This window comes from Paramormyrops kingsleyae, chromosome 19, assembly GCF_048594095.1.
Source record: "Paramormyrops kingsleyae isolate MSU_618 chromosome 19, PKINGS_0.4, whole genome shotgun sequence".
NCBI lineage: Eukaryota > Metazoa > Chordata > Actinopteri > Osteoglossiformes > Mormyridae > Paramormyrops > Paramormyrops kingsleyae.
The window spans coordinates 27,339,325-27,358,087 of NC_132815.1; the positions used below are offsets into that span (position 1 = coordinate 27,339,325).

Here is an 18,763-nt window from a genome sequence, read left to right on the forward strand (position 1 = left end):
TGATCTGTTTCACTGTCTTTCGCTAACAAACCATTTGAGTCGTTTTCGGAAGATGGAATCAGGTCCAGTTAGCGTCATGTGCCCTACTAGGGCAATGGAGTCGGTCTTGTTCACTGGTTTGATCTGTTTGTGATCCTGATCCATTTGCAGGTGTCAGTACTGTGGACTGTGGATGTTTGTTGGGTGATGAAGGCATGTTCTGTTGTGCAAATGAATCCCTATCCAGACCACCCAGAGAGTCTTAAATAGTTGCAGTTTTCCTGCTAGAAAAGTTTGAGATGAAGCATATGCGTGTGAAGATGAGTGGTTACAAACATTTTAAAGTCATGTCCTTTTTCTAGTGTGGAATGAGTTTTCTGATCCCATCTTGGTTTAAATGTACCTTTTGTGGCGGGGATTCAATTAACTGGGTTAAACCGTGGGTTTTACCTCCTAGGCAGCATTACGTACTCTCTAAAGGGTCGTTCATTGCGTTCATTCTATATCTGGAGTGCTGCTCTGACTGGGTGCTGATCATGACTGAAGTGTTCACTGGCCAATGAGGTGTTGTCACTGTGTCGCAGTGGCCCCGACCTGCCCCAGCCGTGGCATCTTGGCCCACTGGCGCACAGGAAATGAAAGATTAATGTCTTGGATGGAGCCCCTGTCCGCAGACCTCAGATGCAGCGTTTCCGTCACTGTAGTGAGAGCAAAGCACTCTCGCGTTTCTCCCTTCATTTCACTGTAACTGAATAACTGTAATTAAGCTCAAATGAGCGCAGGCTGTTATAAGGGCTTCATTTATCACCCCCCCCCCCACCAAGGCCCTAAGTGTTTCATCTGCTGCACCCATCCGCCTGTGCGTCCTGAGGGGGGGCATTCAGCTGTGATTAGTCAGTAGTTACTCACTGCCGTTACCTCCCCAGGATCAGGCCGGTGTGTGTTAACCAGGTACAGTTTCTGTGGAAACCACAGTTCTCAGATTTGCTCTGCCTGTACCCCTCAATCCATTTCCAGTTGTATGATACCAGAACCTCCCAGAGAAGCGGGTGCCGTTTGGCAGTTTGGTGCAGCAGGCATCACCAAAACGTCAGATTTGTATCTGCAAGGCCCAGAATTTCCTTTGACACTCAAACTGTGTGAAGCCTGTCTTCTGCAGGCAGTGTGTTTCCCTCGGGCAACATGTTTTCTACAGGATAACTTCCTCTATGTATCCTGTGGGCAGTGTGTTTTTTCTGCAGGATAGCCTCCTGTGTGTTTCCAGCAGGCAGTGTTTCCTGCACGATAGCCTCTCATGTGTTTTCTGCGGCATCACCTCTCATGTTTCCTGTAGGCAATGTTTTTCCTGCACGATAGCCTCTTGTGTGTTTCCTGTAGGCATTGTGTTTTCTGCATTATAGCACCCCCGTGTGTTTCCTGTGGGCAATGTGTTTCCTGCAGGATGGCCTCCCTTGTGTTTCCTGTGCGCAGTGTGTGTCCTTCAGGCAGTGTGTTTTTGGCAGGATAGTCCCCCATGCGTTTCCTGTGCGCAGTGTGTTTCCTGCAGGCAGTGTGTTTTCTGCAGGATAGTCCCCCATGCGTTTCCTGTGCGCAGTGTGTTTCCTGTGTGCAGTGCGTTTTCTGCAGGATAGCCTCCCATGTGTTTCCTGTGTGCAGTGTGTTTTCTGCAGGATAGCCTCCCATGTGTTTCCTGTGTGCAGTGTGTTTTCTGCAGGATAGCCTCCCATGTGTTTCCTGTGCGCAGTGTGTTTCCTGTGCGCAGTGTGTTTCCTGTGTGCAGTGTGTTTTCTGCAGGATAGACTCCCATGTGTTTCCTGTGTGCAGTGTGTTTTCTGCAGGATAGCCTCCCATGTGTTTCCTGTGCGCAGTGTGTTTCCTGTGCGCAGTGTGTTTCCTGTGTGCAGTGTGTTTTCTGCAGGATAGACTCCCATGTGTTTCCTGTGTGCAGTGTGTTTCCTGTGCGCAGTGTGTTTCCTGTGTGCAGTGTGTTTTCTGCAGGATAGCCTCCCATGTGTTTCCTGTGTGCAATGTGTTTTCTGCAGGATAGCCTCCCATGTGTTTCCTGCGCGCAGTGTGTTTCCTGCAGGATAGCTTCCCGTGTGTTTTCTTTCATATGCTGGCAATTCTCCCCTCTTTGAATGCTCATCGCGGAGATGTTTTGGAAAATTACCTTCCTTGATTATCGTCCCAGTGCTTACGAATCACAGCTTTATGCGAATAATTTCTTCTCTGTTTTCAGCTCGATGTTCTTGGTTAGAAGAATGACACAGGGCAAGGTTTTTTTTTAATTAAATTTTTTTCCCCCTAGTGGGGAAAATCTGACCATAATGTTTTGTCTGAGGACATAACTCGTCTAGACAAACGTTGCCTCATTACGCAAATGATTTTTGGGGGGGTGGGGGATGGGGGCTGGTGTGTGTGATGAATGCGGCGGCCGGTTGCCAGCCTGGGTGCCGCAGTTGCCAAGGCGCCAGCACCACCTGGCACGGCGCCAGCTCAGCGGGTCGGGGTGGAAGAATCGGTGACGGGAGACAGAGATGCACCTCATTGATTAGTTAGGAGAGAAGGCACGGGAAGGCAAGGGTAATTATGGGCTTAATTATGGGCTTTTTTGATAATCTGCATGGGAGATAATGAAGGTCTCTGAATGGCTCCCTTGGATGATTTATGGCTTCCTGGTTTTGGTGCCTGCATGTGACGAGTGCCCTGTAAAGGCTAAAGCCTCACGTTTTCACTCTGTGCAACATCCAGTCTGCGCAAAACAACTAGCCTGATATGGTGGTTTGGTTTGTTTAGATGAGGAAGTGGTTTGAACTGCGATTTTTATGCTGGCTTTGGAAATTGTGTGTGTGTGTGTGTGTGTGTGTGTGTGTGTGAGTTATGGCTGCTTTACTGTCCGTAGGTCAGATTTGTCTGGGCTTTGTTATATGTTTGTCTGTGTCAGTCTGTGCGTCTGTGTTTATCTGTCTGTAGGTCTAAGTGTCTGTGTGTCTTATGGTCGCTTCACTGTTTGTCTGTAGGTCTGATTTTCTGTGTCTTGGTCAATTTGGTGGCTGTTTCACTGTCTGTGTGTGTCTGTCTAGCTCTGTCTGTCAGCGTCTGTGTGTCTGTAGGTCTGAGTGTCTGTCTATGTTTCTGTCTGTCTGTTAGTCTGAGTGTCTGTCTATGTTTCTGTCTGTATCTGTATGTCTGTAGGTCTGAGTGTCTGTCTTTGTTTCTGTCTGTCTGCAGCTCTGTGTCTGTGCTTCCAAAGCTCCCTTTCCAGTCGACATGCAGCTGCAGAGTGACGATTTCCTCCTGTCGTGTCTGTAGTAAACAGGTGCATCATTAGCGGCCCTGCAGACCAAACACGGAACACGTGTACCCCTCTCTCCCTCTGTTTATATATAAAGGATCTGCTCTGTGCCTCTGCGGTTTGAGCTCATCAAAGCACACCCCACCCTGGCACATTGTGTCCGGCTCTGCTCCGGCTGCGAAGACACGCCGGCTTGTCAGCTTCGTTTGTCTGACCGAATGAACGCAGTGGAAGCGGAGGAGGAGGGAAGTTGCTGCATAGCCAGAAATGAGAATGCTGAGCGACAAAGTAGGCATTGGTGTTCAGGTTGTCACTGGGGTTGGGAGCATTTTCTCAGAAACTTTCCCATGAAATAGCAAATGCCGTTATGTATGTACGTACGTATGTACAAACACACAGAGGTTTCTAATTATATCTTTGTTAGGGACTCAACATTCATTTCTATGGGGAAAAGTCTAATCCCAACATGATGACCTTAACCCCTACCCAGCCTTAACCTTAACCATAAGTAACCAAACAAAATATGAACTTTTGGCATTTTTTTGTTTTTTAATTGCATTCACAAATCTTTGTGGAGAACTGAAAAATGGTCCCCACAACATCAAAATGACTGGTTTTTATGACATTGTGGTCCCCACAATGTAATAAAAACATAATATACACACACAGACACACGTTTGTATTCATTTTATTGTGGGGACTCTCCATTCATTTCTATGGAAAAAATACCCTAATCCCAACCATGACACCTTTAACCCCTACCCAGCCCTAACCTTAAGCAACCAAACAAAATACAACAAACCTTTTGGCATTTCTAGTTGTTTGATTGCAGTCGCAGATTTTAATAAATTGAGATTTATAATGCGGGGACCTGGAAAATGTCCCCACAAGTTAAAAATGAGATTCACTGAAACATTTTTGCTCTACATGAACATTTTGCTTTTAGCTGTGATTTCAAAGAACCAAAACTAAACAAGCTTTGTGATTTTAATGATTGCTCTTTTTCAAATAGAATCTAGTATATGTTAAAAAAACATCAGTTTACCGCTGCTTTTGTGTGAGTTCTGCATGCATTCTTTGAGTCAATCATAATTATTTTTGTCGTACTTTCGGATTCACTCAGACAGTGAATTCGTAAGCAAAGCTGAGATGGGAGAAGAAAAGCAAAATACTGTAGATCCGGTCATCAAAACGCATTTGCCTTCTGCTCTATGGAAGTATTTGTATTTCCTTGGTTTCCGTATTGATAAAAAGCAAATGTTTTGTTGACTTTGTTTTGTGTCACGGCAATTCAATGCAGCACCAACTTATTTGATGCACTCCATTGGTAAAAATAATAGCTGTGGTTATAGTTTACTTTGGCAAAATTTTCATATTCTTTTTGCTTTGTAAATATCGCAATATTTATCACAAAAAAATCTACACCGTGATATGCCTTGGTTTGTAGTAAATCTGTTAACTGCAGAAAAATCCCATGACAGTTTTGGATGCTTGAACTTTGCTTTGTTGACCTTCAGTAGCCCTTTGAAGGTGTGTGTGTGTGTGTGTGTGTGTGTGTGTGTGTGTGTGTTTCATGTCTGGCCACTGTTTGGTTTTTCTGCTTTCCTTGTTTTTTTATTTATGGTGGTAGCATGAAAACCCAGACCAAAGTTACCCTGGCAATCCACCAGAGTTCTTACTCTGTAATACTCAATAGCATAGTGCGGGATACGTAATCTGTCTGTAGGCAGTCCGTCCGCCGGCTGGGTCTTGGTCTTTGCTGGCTGACTGGGTCCTGGTCCATCTGCCGGCTGGGTCTCGGTCTCTGTGTTGTCTGGTTCATTTTGCCCATGCTCATCCATCTGAAATCCTTACACCAAACCCTGTTCACTGATAGTCGGTCCCAAGCTGGGCCAAACCTCCTGGACCAACAGTGTTTCAGAACAAAACCAGCCATAACTCTAGTCTTGGTGGCCAGAGGTTTGTACTGCAGCCAGCTCCACCCCAGACCCGCATATATTGGTTTCCCTACTGCAGCACGAACCCACAGAAGTGGAGGAGGTGGGAAGTGGGGAGCCGTTGCTCTCCCCAAGGCAGAGGAGTACTCTGCAGGTCAGACGCACCCATGGCGCACAGGCAGCCGAAGCTCAGAAATGGGGAAGGACGGTGATTTGGTAGCGCTGAGGTAGTGGCCAGCTGTCTGTGTCCTGTTCTCTGAATGGATGGTGGGTGATGGGAAACGCTGTGAGCCACCTGCTTACTCAGGGAGTGTGCGGCGGGGTTATCTCCTCCACCACGTGAAAGTGAGAATGTTCAAGTTTCAGATGTTTAAGAAACAAGGCATCTGTTCTCTGGGTAGCTGAGACAACGGTAGCAATGTTAATTGCAGAGAAGGTCGCTGTCATGAAAAGCAATGCTTACGATGAAAGGATCGCGTTATCATGCCCGACTCCTGTTTGTCTTTGTTTGTATTGACACTTGTCTAATAACTGAGAGACCGTAGGATACAGCCCCAAATTGATCATGACCTACAGGTTGTTAATTGTTACAATTTTGGAGATCTGGTATCGATCGACTGTTGTATGGCTCGCTGCAGAAGCTCAGTTGGACGGGTGAGATGTTTTGGACGAGACTCAGACTGCGCCCAAGCTTCGTGCAGCATGGAGGGGCTTTGTTCCAAGAGAGGTGTGTGCTGTCCTTTAGCTGACCTCGCAATACTCTGTCTAGCCAGAGAGGGGCGCCACTAAGGCACACAGAACAGATCTGTGCTATGCCTCTGCCTTTTGTTGAATTGGAGTGGTCTTTGAGGCTAATTTTATTTTTCATCTCTGTTATATTGAGGGACTGGGGTGAAACAGAGTGCTTGTTCTTGTATGTAGGTGAGGTCACCTCCTGCTGTGGGGGAAGGGCCCCATGGCTGACATGTGACTGGGAAACCGCGGAACTCAATGGGCAGCGGTGGTGCTCTGGCCAGGGCTGGCATTCAGTCAGCGGCTCCCAAAATTAAACACTGACTGGCTGAAAGTTTTTATGGAATCAGATGTGAGTCCTGGTGCGATTCAGAGCTCGGTGCTGTGACGTCAGTCCCCTAGCAGCTTTGCCCCTGTTGCCAACTTGAAGGATAGAAGCCCCCTGTCTCTAGGGTCAATAAGACGGCCTGCGTGTGACGTTCTGGAGCAGCAGAGATGAAGGACGGTGTCCGGCAGGCAGCCGAGAGGGGGAAGAGGGTGGGGGGACTGGTGGGGTTTTGCTGAGTCGTGTGGCTGACATCATTGGGTGGAGTGCCAATCGCCAGGCCGGGCTGGGAACGCGCTGGCACACGCTCATGTCCTCTGGCAGCACTCTCGGGCCTGACCCGGCACAGGGAGGCTGGCAGTCACAGCGTCCTGTCGCTAGGGCTGTTATTTTTAACTACACCCCCCCCCCCCCCAAAAAAAAAAAAGAAACTTAGGGTAAAAAGAAAATGTAAGAAATGGGGGCAAAGTACTATAGTTGAATTACCTGGGATTTATTTTGTAGCAGGATCCAGTTGCCAGTTATCCATGTTTAGGTGTCATTGTAAATGGGGTGAGCATCCAGAACCTTGTGTGTAAAGCGTAGCTGAAGATGCTCTGGGCTTCTGCTTCAGGTGCGGCTCCAGAGGAACGTCAGCCAATCTGGTCCTGCCGGGACCCGCTAAGGAGAGGTGCGCTCGTCCCAAGACCACATCCAAAGTACAGAACACGAAAAAGAACCGGCTTTAGGGTCCGTCTGCTGAGAACTCATCAGCTTGTCAGTTTAAAGTGTGTGAGATACACCCCCCACAGGTCTCCTGCAGGCCTTGTTATTTTGTTGGCTCAGGGAGCCCATTAGCTCTCCCCACGTCCTCAGTGTTTCCCTGTCAAGCTTGCTGCCTGGCCCGGCCCTGCTCTGGCTGCGGGAGCAGAACATTCCGGAGCTGGTCAGTCCGGGTTTGTGTTGGACAGGCAGCCAGACGTGGTTTAACGCCAATTCTGGCTTTTGGACCATCTTATATGATGACCTTACTGGTTTAGGTCTGCGTTATAAGTCCTGAGGAAACTGTCACATTGATCAGAAAACCCGAAAGTGTGGTTTCCTTAATTGGCTTTTTCCCTTAATGAGGCGTCTAGCACAGTCAATTCAGTGAATGGGGCTCCTGAGGCATCAGCGCTGTAACCTGGCACACTGACTTCTGGCACACTGGCAGTGGTTCGAAGCGTGGGGTGAACAGGTGGCTCTCTTGTGGCGGTGAGTGTGGCCCGTGCCGGGTGTGTGTGCGACGCTCAGGGAGTGACGTCACACTCAGCCCCCTTGTGTTTGTTGCTACGTGTGAAGACTGGCCCATCTTCCCGTGTCGGTTCTTGTGGGCATGGGTGCCATCCTTGTGGTGTGTATGTGTCCTGTTCATCGTAAATGGTGTCTTGTAAGCATAATTAGGTTTTATTGTCTTCTTTGGGGGGGGGGGTCGGACATGGGCCTGTCCTGAATCTGCCTCTGTTTCTGAGGCTGGATGGGATCTGATCTCTCTGGATTAGGAATGACTTGTGATGCCCCTGTAACTGGAGGAGCCCTTGACCCTGCTGGTGATAGTGCTGGTGGCTGTTAAGGACCTCAGTGTGGCAGGTAGTTGGTGGTCTAGCCAGTTCCTGCCTCTGGACCGAGAGATCGCGGGTTCTCCTGAGCAAGACCCTTAACCCCAACTTGCTCCAGACTGTCCTCTGGATAAGAGCATCTGCTAAATGCTGTAAATGTAAGGTAGTTGGTCACCGATGGCTGTGTAACGTAGGGGCTATGATTTGACCCCTTCTGCGACCGTGAGCCATGAACTGGTAATGGGTGTGATGCGTCTGGTGGGTGGTTCTTGCTCCAGCTGTCTTATCCTTCTCTCTCACAGACATTTCCCCCTTGTTCATTCCCGCCACCGACCATGCAGTGGGGTCCACATCCCAGGCTGCATTAGGAGGCAATGGTAATGGTGCCCCCTGTGTGACACTGTCTCCTGCTCCCCCCCAGGACCTGTCAGGCTCCATCGACGACCTGCCCACGGGCACCGAGGTCGGCCTGGGAGCCTCTGCCAGCCAGGGCCAGCCGAGCACTTTCTCCCCCGGCGCCTCCCCACACCTTGCCGGCTCTCGCCCATCGCCGCCACCCCCAGTGGGACCTACCCCCAGCCGCCAGGGGCCCCTTTCCCCGGCTGCAGGTCCAGGTAGGCGTGTGGTCCGGCTGTGCTGTGGACGCGGTCCAGCTCGGAGCACTCTTCCTCTTCCTGTTCATCCTGTTCTTCATTGCCCTTTCATTTCTTCCTCCTTTCATTTCCTTAATGCGGTTTCCTGAGCTCTGCCTTGTGTTTTCACTCCATTTCAATCAGAGCTAGATAAGATAAGATTTCATTCTATATACATATTTTCAAAGACAACTCTTCACCTTGCTCTAAAACAAGCCTTTTACACAATTGCACGACATTAGTGGGACTCCAGGCTGCTCACGTAATGTTCCCCTCATAGGAGGAACCCCCCCCCCGACCTCGTCCATGTGGAACGTCGGCAGTCTGATATACCCCCCCCCTTTGTGTCCTTAGTCTCTGCCTGCCAAAATGGACGCAGTGAGAGGAGTAACACAATGAAAGAGGAAATTGAATCAGTGCCACTTCCCCCCTTTTTTAACATGCTATTTTAGAACCCCCCCCTGCAGAAACATGATGGGCTGCTGTCTCAGGGGGAGGGGGACCTGTCAGCTCTCACAAAGTATGGTGAAGCCATCTTGATGTGTGATATAAAATGCAGAGGAATTCTCACTGCCTTATTATTAATTGTTATTATTATTTATTGTTATTTTAATCTGTATCTCATTTCAGCTCCGTAAGTGTTCCTCCTTTTTTTGTGGGGTTTACAGGAGAAGTAAATTTCTGAGAAAACTGGGTCAGACATTCGTGCTGCAATTAGGGGTTAAGGACCTTTCTCAAGAACCCTACAGTGACGTCACATTGCCATCCCTGGAATTTGAACCTTTAACCTCCCGACCACAGGCACACAATGCCCCTGAATTAATGTCTTTCTCCTCACCTGTTTTGGTGGTAATGGCTGCCAGTTTGCTCTAACGCTGTCATGCACCTTAAGGCCTGGTTCCTACTCACTGTGGACGCAGACACACCACAGCATGTGTGCCCTAGGGCTGGACCACCCACTATGCCAAATGCTTATACCTCTTGTGCCAACGTGCAGGCATCTGTATACTGTGACGTCAGGCCTGGGGTGGCGCTGTGGAGCAAGGCTGCTCTTAAGTCATGTTTATGAAGTGTGGTTGGATGTTACAGTAACAATAAGCATTTTACTAACACTGGCTGTGCATCATGTACTTACAGTACACAAGGGTTATTGTTAAAGAAAATAGTTATATAAACAAATAAAATAAGATGTAAAAATATTTCAAATATTTTGAAATTTAAATAAAACGAATAATTATTGCTTCTGATACTAGCTGAAATAAAATAAAAACAAATGTCAAATACTTTCTGTTGCCATTTTTAAACAGTTTAGCTAAAATAATTATTTATTTTTGAGCCTCTTTTGTACAATAGACTTGAACCATAGAAATAGCCACCAGCACTATATCAGTCCTATATAAGTCCTACAACTTTCCATCCATCTCTAAATAAATATTACTAAAAATATCATTTCTAAAACTAATAAAATTGCTAAAACTTAAGCTAATATGTAAAAAACTAAATAGATGTCTTTAAGATAAAAACTAATGAAACTGAAAACTAAATTGGATGGAATGGAAATGGAAAACTGGAAAAACTAAATATAAGAACGAAATAAAAAAATTAAAACTATATAAGTGCAGGCAGAATTCCTTAGCCAGTCTGTCTTCGAATCCCCTATCATCCCCCCCCCATCCAAATTTGTTTTCAGTCTCATCTGAGTTAGTAGGAAAGTTGGTTAATATAATGTTTGGTCTGATATCCTTTTGGGCTACCTTCCTCGCGCCAATGAACAATCGGGGTGTGCTTGCATCACAGGACGGACCATCCACATTGTTTCAGTTTTCATATGGTACATGCCCTCGTGTGCAGTTCCCCTGTCCGTCTCCACACCCGACCTCAGTGTCTGGCCTGTGTGCAGTGGTATGTCCACAGCAGGTATGAACCAGCCTGAATGTTTCATGGTTGGACTACGGGGTTTGGTGCATCCGCCCTTGGTTAGAGACCTTCTGGTGGACACCCTGGAACTCTGGAGAACTTTCCGTCGTGCAATCCCACGAGTAAACACTGATTGTTCACATGTCTGCTTAATGGACGAGCGAAGAGAGTTTCTGGGGAATTGAAATGAAAACTGCAGATGTAGATTGTATTTGATGGGGGTGTTTATTGAGGGGTTTAGGTTCCAAAACACCCCAGCGTGATTCTGTAAGAACTGGCTTTTTTCCCCCTCAAACTGGTGCCCACAGCCATCACATTCCCGCACGCAGACCTCGTCGCAGCCTTAAATCCCGATACCCTCTGTGTTCTTGGCCGACGCTGGACCTCGTTAGCTTGTTAGTGCTGCCGCGGGAGACCCGACACGATTAATGATGCTTCTGCATCCCAAAAACAAACGGGACCCTGCCGGCCCGGTCATTAGACGCGAAACGGGAGCGGCATTTCGTGAAGCGGTCAAAGCGACCCCAAAGATCTCTCACAATTATCTCCCGTCAGCATGGTGTGTTGCTATCAGGCCACCTTTTTGATGGCTAGGATTGTTTGCCGGGTTTGTCTGTTTCATCTGTGCTTTGCCGAGCCTTTTCACCTTCCCCGGTCCGCTGAGCACTAATGAGGTCCATGGGAGACCATTTACTTGTTGGCACCCTGCCTCTTTTGACCCGCTCCCCGTCTGGGGAAAATGGTTTTGTATTGCACGACTTCTGCCTCCCAGTTGGGCAGCATCCTGTTAGGCTGCCCAGTTCCCACCATTCTTACACTCTCCTTAGATGCTGCTCTCTCATATGTGAGGTTTCAGATGAGCTGACACCCCCCCCCCCCCCCCAAAGGCCTGTCTGACAAAGGATTTCTTCCTCTTCGTCCTCCGCGTCCCTCACCTTGAGTTTACATCATACAGACACGACTGATTGTCTGTGTTTAGTTTCTCCTACGGTTTGAGATCTCCTGTACCCTAATGGGCTTTCTACAACCCTTTATCTTTGTCTGGCTCTCCGTCCATAAAAAACTCTGTGGAACTTTTTTGTTGTCCCCTGAAGACTCTACATTGTCGAGTGTGAAGTTAGACTCCACTATTAGGAAGCTTTTTCTTAGCGTGCTTTTGGTACCAGCAGCCGTGTGGCATCCTGATCTTTGACGTGCGCTGTAACCTGATACATAAATGGCCTGTCCTCGTCACTGTCTCAGCCCTGGTCCCCGTTAGTGTCAGACCAATTTTCCATCCGCCACCCAAACAGGCACCCAGCTGGCCCAGCAGAGTGTGGGAGGTGTGACTGACGCGGGAACTCACGCCACGATGAGCCAGTCACCCATGTCCCAGGAGAGGGGTAAGGTCGGCTGACAGTGTGGACCTCGCCTTTCTGTGTCGAGATGCTGACCCATCCAGGGTCATGTGTGTATTGAAGTATTCGGTGGGGGGGGGGGGCACTTCTGGTCATCCAGTGTTTGTTTTATTATGCAGCCATGCATTGCCCCTGCGAGAAAAACCTTAAGTAAAGGCCTGTTTAAGTAAAAAAATTTGGATGAAAAAATGAATGGATAAATGAATGGGGTTTATTAGCCAAGGTTCTCCTGCCGGCTCAGGGCCAGAGTGTGAGCAGATACAGCAGGACGAGCCGAAAACCCAAAGTCTGCATGGGGTTAGAGCCGCTGTGGAGGGAAGCCGCCAATTCGAATTTCAGTTTTAATTAAACTATTTTTAGTGTCCCCCCAACTCCAGTATTTTGGTGAACATGAGGCTCTCGAAATGGCCCCAATTGGATGGAATCGTTTGAGTGCTCGTGGCCTAGAGCTGGGCCTCCTTCCCATTGATTCAGCAGAGTGCCCCCCCACTTTCAGCGCCGTTTCTCTCCCCGTCCATTTTCCGGGCAATTTAAAATGTGGTTCCAGGGACCCCCAGTTAATGGAAGGGTAATGGAAGCAGAGCGTAGCGGTAATGCCCCCCCCATCAGCGTCAGGCACCTGCACACCCCCTGTAAATGGGTGTTCGCTTGCAGCCTGAGTGCTTTTGGCTCTGCCCCCCACTCCTCTTGTGTAGCATTCTTTGTATAATACCTCTGAACAATAAATGTTTCGGGGGGGAACACATACTGTTACCTGCAGCCGGTGGATAAACGTGGTCAAGTGTGTCACCCTCCGCTTAAGATGTGAACCAGCCAGGTCAGGTTCAGACAGCCTCAGCATTTTGATCCTGCATCATTTTGTGCGTGGCTAAGGATACCGACGTGGGAGAAGCTTCCAGAAGCACTGCGTCACGCCCTGCTGATGTCAGACAGCAGTGTGTTCTGAGAGTTGAGTGGGAAATGACCTTTGACCCAGAACCCTGGCAGTTTAAATGGTCTGGTGGTGTCATACTCGGCGGTCCAGTGCATGGAAACTGTGCCGGAAAGCTCCCAGCCTGAGATGATTGGGTGTCATGCTCCCACAGAGTTGTGGTGTGTCTGAGTCGTCCCTAATGCCCGTTGTTTTTTTTTCCCGGTTCTTTATCTGAAATGTTCAGAGTAATTGGTCCGGCAGCTGTGAGATTTTCTCTCATTTTTAAACAATGTTGGACACATTGGTGACAAAGTCTTGGTCAGTGAGGGTCTTTCTGGGAGGCTGCCATCTAACATGCAGGTCTCATTTTGGGCTGGGCAGGGGGGGGGTCTGGCTGCCTTGCCTGAGCTCTGTCCTTCTTGTGTGTGTGTGTGTGTGTGTGTGTGTGTGTGTGTGTCCCTCTATCTGTCTTCAGGGTTCACTTCCAGCATCCAGAGAAATGTCCCGTCCTCTCAGTTCACCCCCCAGCAACCCGGGCCGCCCATATCACCTCGCCCCATGCACCACATCGGGGGGCCCTACCAGCAGGGAGGCGCTGGCGGACCCACCTACGGACACCATGGTGGACAGTATGGGCCTCAGGGTGAGGGGAATCTGCGTGACATGACTGATTGAATGTGGCCTTCGCACAATTCGGCGCCACACTTCAGCAAATGTTTCTTTGTTGTTGTTTTGCCGTTGATTTTATCAGAGCGCGGTTTTGCCTGCTTATACCAAATGCAGCCAAGGAGGCTGCGCCGTGCTGGTGGGGGGGGGGCAGAGGAGCTGAGAGTGCCAGGGGCACATTTCTGTTATTTTTCATTAGATCCCCTGTCCTTTCTCACTTTGAGGGACACGCTGAGTCTCAGATCTTGCTGATCCGGGTGGCTCCTTGGGTTTTTCCCGCGGGCCCCGGTGGCCTGATTCGGGCTCCCGCCCCTCCCTCTGAATTCGGCTGCTGCACCACTCTGGATCGCTCCTCACTGCTGTTCTTCCCCGTTTGATACGAGTCCCCCTTCGTCGGCATCTCTGTCACGCAGAGTTGCCTTTCTGCTGATGCAACCCGCTGAAAAAGGACCCAGATCCGCTCTGAGTCACAGTGCCTCCCCTCCGCAGCGCCGATTCATCTTCGTCGCCCCCAGCCGGAAGAGGCTCGCTGCTCTGGAGGGGGCTGATCCCATTTCAGACGCGGCAGTATTCTCCCGGGATTAAGCACAGCCGCTCCACCAAGGGCCAACAATCGGGTCCAATCAGGTTCTCCTTGGTGATGTCGGCTTTTCAGTTCTGCCTGATTCTGAGATATGTGTTGACATGGGTTTGGGCACGATTAGGAGGCTGTTGGATCATCACGGTGCCCTGGGGGGGGGGGGGGGGTGTACAGGTGATCAGAAGTGAAAAGCGGAAACACACGGGAGCTGCATGTCCCCGACGCGGAGCCCAGAGTCTCCTGTCGGCCCTGGGCGTAATTACGCCTCTCCGATTTCACGCTGTGGCTCATTTCTGTTACTATGCCAATGGTGCTGTGACCCGCTGGGTTTTTTTAACGTGAGGTCTGTCACTCGACGTGTGGAGCGACACCACACTGTACAGTGGATGGCTGACTTGACGGCCGTGCCCCCATTTGTGATGATGCCCCCACTCATCTCGAGAGCACTCTACCCCCCAGGTAATTACCCCCGGCTGCCCGGATACGGAGGAGCCCCCGCCGCCAGCTATGGTGTCCCGGGCTCCGGCGTGGGCAGCAGCCCCATGCATGGCCAAGGTCCTGGCCAGCCCTGTGGTTCCATGCCTGCTGGGCGTGGCGTGGGCATGGCAGCGGGCGTAGGGAGCCGCCCATATCCAGGCAACACTGGCGGCCTGGCCCCCGGCTCACCCGGCATGCCCCAACCGTCAGGCCCCGGCATGGGGAGACCACAGCCCAGCGGCGGCCGCAAGAGCCAGGAGGTAGCAGTGTCCGCAATGCAGGCCGGAGGGAGCACCACGGCATCCAGGTGGGTGTCAGTTCCAGTCAGCGTGTTCGCGCATCTGTGTATTCCTCAGTGCTGCATTTATTATTTTCAAATAATTGCACCAAAGACCAGGTGCCTTGTGGGTGTGGGATCATGGCCCATCAGTGCTGAGCCTGTGGGTTGAACCCGGCCCCACACTGGAGGGCGACGTGCCCATTATGTAGGATCACCAGGTTGGGTTCAGGGGAATCTCTGTCACCTCCTGTCGGATGGAGCTCGTAATGATGCAATGAAAGGAGAGTGACTCAGCGAGACTCTGGAACGTCTTCTGTGAAAACATGTAAATGCGACTTATCTGCGCATGTGCGTCTGCGAGTTTTTTATCGCTTCCCAAGTAAAGCATAGCCCTTATTTAGTGACAAGCTGTTAATAATATGGCCGTTGAGCAGCCTGACCTGGCAGAGTCACCATACTGTGAGAATGTGGTCTCTGTGTCTCTGTGTGTGTCTGTGTCTGTCTCTGTCTCTGTGTGTGTATGTCTGTGTCTCGCTCTGTGCGTGTCTGTGTCTCTGCGTGTCTGTGCCTCTCTGTGTGTGTCTGTGTCTCTCTCTGTGCGTGTCTGTGTCTCTGCGTGTCTGTGCCTCTCTGTGTGTGTCTGTGTCTCTCTCTGTACGTGTCTGTGTCTCTGCGTGTCTGTGTCTCTCTGTGCGTGTCTGTGTCTCTCGCTGCGTGTCTGTGTCTCTCTGTGCGTGTCTGTGTCTCTCTGCGTGTATGTGTCTTTCTCTGTGTGTCTGTGTCTCTCTGTGCGTGTCTATGTCTTTCTCTGTGTGTCTGTGTCTCTCTCTGTACGTGTCTGTGTCTCTGTGCCTGTCTGTGTCTCTGTGTGTCTGTCTCTCTGTACGTGTCTGTGTCTCTGTGCCTCTCTGTGTGTCTCTGCGTGTCTGTGTCTCTCTGTGTGTCTCTGCGTGTCTGTGTCTCTCTGTGTGTCTGTGCGTGTCTGTGTCTCTCTTTGTACGTGTCTGTGTCTCTGTGCGTGTCTGTGTCTCTGTATGTCTGTCTCTCTGTACGTGTCTGTGTCTGTGCCTCTCTGTGTGTCTGTGTCTCCCTCTGTGCGTGTCTGTGTCTGTGTGTCTGTGTCTCTGTCTGAGGTCATACCCTTCCTGCTATAGAAGTTTTAAGTTTAATTTGAAACTTTGCCTAAATACTTCTTTGTCTGCATTACTGTGAGAAGCAGGGTCAGTGTGTCTGCCCTTCCTCCTTTTCCATTGTAACTGTTACATGCAGTTAAAACATGACACTAAGTGTCCATCACTGGCCTCTCAGCACCCTCCCGGCTCACAGCTGCTCTCCCTCGTTCCAGTGGGTCCATGAGGCTACTCAGCGTCACCTTGCTTAGCACATTGGGAGGTGGTTCATTTTATTACGGTTAACCCTTGTCTGGTGCGAAAATATCACCCACCTCGGGTAGCTTTGAACATCTGCGACACGTTAAGGCCAAACTGGACCTGTAAGGTGCAGTGTGACTTAGGCATGTGTTTTGTTTTGGCTGTAATCCTCAGATGACCATTCTGAAGCATTTTTAATGAAAAGTTCAATGACTTTACAGGTCTGCCCTCCATTCAGCGTGACTTGAAATTAATTCGTAGGATTTTGCACAAGCTCGTAAATCAGGATTGAAAGAAGTCTCATCTGAGAAAATGTCTGTTTAATGCCTTTTGCAGAGGGCTGGAGGGAGAAATACTATTAAAATCTTGATGAGTGTGAGGCTTATGTTTTCAGAAATAACATTGACTAAATCCTCTGGAATTCCTCCAGAGGGTTAGAGGGGTTGTTCCCACCCAAACTCCTCTTTACATTTTGAGCCATTGGTCTCACTAAGATGCGCAGGAGCCAAACAGAGACGGAGCTTAACGCTGTTCTTCAAATAAACCAAAAGGAAATAAACGAACTGAGAAATGCTCTGGGGCAAAGCTGCCAAATTTATTGGTGCTGCAGCTTTTCTGCAGCTCTGCAGAATGAATGTTTGCCCCTAGTTATTGTCTGAAGTGTTTGCTTCTGCTGGTGTTGTCCTAGTTATGCACGTGGAGCTAAATTTCATGCATGGTTACCCTGTTTTTATGTGTGATTATGCATACTTCATGACCATAACCCTTTGAGGGTTGAATTTCTCGGTACTACTGATGAAGACGTGCTCCATGGTTCCCTAGCCCTACAGTCTCACTTCCCTCACCCGTGATTGGCTGCTGATTGATTGAAATGCTTCTATTGGGCAGTTCTGGTCACATGCTTCACTCTCATAATGCACCAGTGCAAAATGGCCCCTGGTTTTGTGGATTCCAATGGCGGTCTGTAGAATCCTGGATATGGGTTTGCATTTTCTGGCCAGTAAGACGTCTATCTGATTGTAACCCCCCCCCCCGCACCCACTAGGTGACGCATTTGTACATTTAGAGGAATTGAACTGTGAATGCAGTGATTTCACTGTGATCTTCTAACGACTGTGGCACCTCAGGGATGCAACAGTCCCATTCCGGGTCTCGTGTAATAGGTGCTTCTCACCAGTGTCACCATCTGAAGGCTTGGCAGTCAGCCTTTCAAACATCCGTGAACGACAAATTGGTGAGCACCTCTTCTGATCTTTTCACCTCTAAATGGTGGATTTTTCGGGAAATGACGATTGTAGGGTGAGAAGGTCGCTTGTGTATTATCTACTCCATTCAGCAGTTGTCACGGGAGTTTGCACGCGATCGCTCTGGCCTGCTCCTCCTCCACCTCGGCGCCCCCCTCTGCCACAGTCTTCCCTATGTCGTCCTGGATTTAAGGCTTCTGGAAAAGATAGTGGACCCCAGTCACAGCCACTAAGTCAGGGAGGGGGACTTTTAACAGCTTTCTGCATCAACAGATAACTCTCTCTTCTAGAAAGGCGTCTTGCCTGTGTGCAGATGGTTCCCAGTCGGGCTGCCGCTGATTCCGAGAGAGTGGGTTAATGCTTTTTAATGCACTGGCCAGAGATATGTGCTGATGGATAGGCAGTTTTTTTTTCAGCTGAGTGGACACTGAGTTAAAGTGGTTCTGACCACCAGGACAAGCAGTCTGTCTGCCATAGATCAGGGCTGTGAGTCGATCATGTGCTCGAATGGTCTAGTCTAGCTAAAGAGCCGCGTTTCTATGACCCTGGCGTGTGACCCATGATCTGCTGCTCTCTGGGTTGCAGGCAGGGAAGCTACCCTGGTGTGAATCACATGGGCATGATAGGCAGCGCTGCGCCTTACAGCCAGCCAGTCGGGAACAGCTCTGGGAGAATGACCCCACAGGCCCCGCCCTACAATGCCCCGCCCTCAGGTAAGGTAGCAGAGGGGATATTTGGTGCAGTTTGGTCATATCGCAAGGGGAGTTGCCATGACAATACAGTCGATTGTCCTTCAGAATGACATATTCCATACTCAAGGAACGATGACGCTAACCAAGAAACAGACGTGCTTTTTTGTTTAAATCTAAAATGTATTTTCACTAAGGTCGCCGTCTTCGTTTGAGAATGGAAATAACTTGTAGAGGCCTGGAAATAGTCCCTGCATGGAAATGTATGAAAAATCCCGGAACACACCAGGGCCCAAGAGACAAGTGGTATCCATGGAACCTCTGTTATATAGACTGACATTATGATTTGGGGAATAGGTCTGTTCTGGGAGTCCCTTGGTGTAAATTCTGCACTACATCAGCCTTGGAGGAAAGAGCAGATCGGCCCCTCCGGTGGCTGGGGGCGCTTTTGGGCCCCATCAGACCCATCAGGCTCAGCACCATCATCCCCTCGACCTGCCGTAGACCTGCAGAGGGACCCTGTAGAGACAGACATCCGCATGGAAAAGCCCCGATCTCAATAGGCCTGGACGAGCTAGTACAGATGATGGTGGCGGGGTAGCTCCACTCACAGCAGCTTCAGGGCTACCCCCCCCCCCCCATGTCAGTCTGCCCTCTTGTCATCAAATTTCAAAGACACCTCAGACTCTGAGGCCATGGCCCAGTTCTTCACCGGTCTGGGATGAGGAGCGGAGGCCTGTGCCAACCGGCCGC

General features: G+C 49.6%; 1 protein-coding gene across 5 annotated transcripts in view; it reads left to right on the top strand.

Annotated features, from left to right (window-relative positions):
- The window catches only part of LOC111851203 (AT-rich interactive domain-containing protein 1B-like), an 84,025-nt gene that overhangs the window by 51,473 nt on the left and 13,789 nt on the right, over nt 1-18,763 (top strand). For all 5 annotated transcript variants that reach the window (XM_072703114.1, XM_072703116.1, XM_072703115.1 and 2 more), the window contains 5 exons: nt 8,267-8,459; nt 11,687-11,776; nt 13,180-13,347; nt 14,410-14,734; nt 17,907-18,034. In XM_072703114.1, the coding sequence (XP_072559215.1) occupies nt 8,267-8,459; nt 11,687-11,776; nt 13,180-13,347; nt 14,410-14,734; nt 17,907-18,034 (904 nt within the window). The remainder of the gene's footprint in view (nt 1-8,266; nt 8,460-11,686; nt 11,777-13,179; nt 13,348-14,409; nt 14,735-17,906; nt 18,035-18,763) is intronic.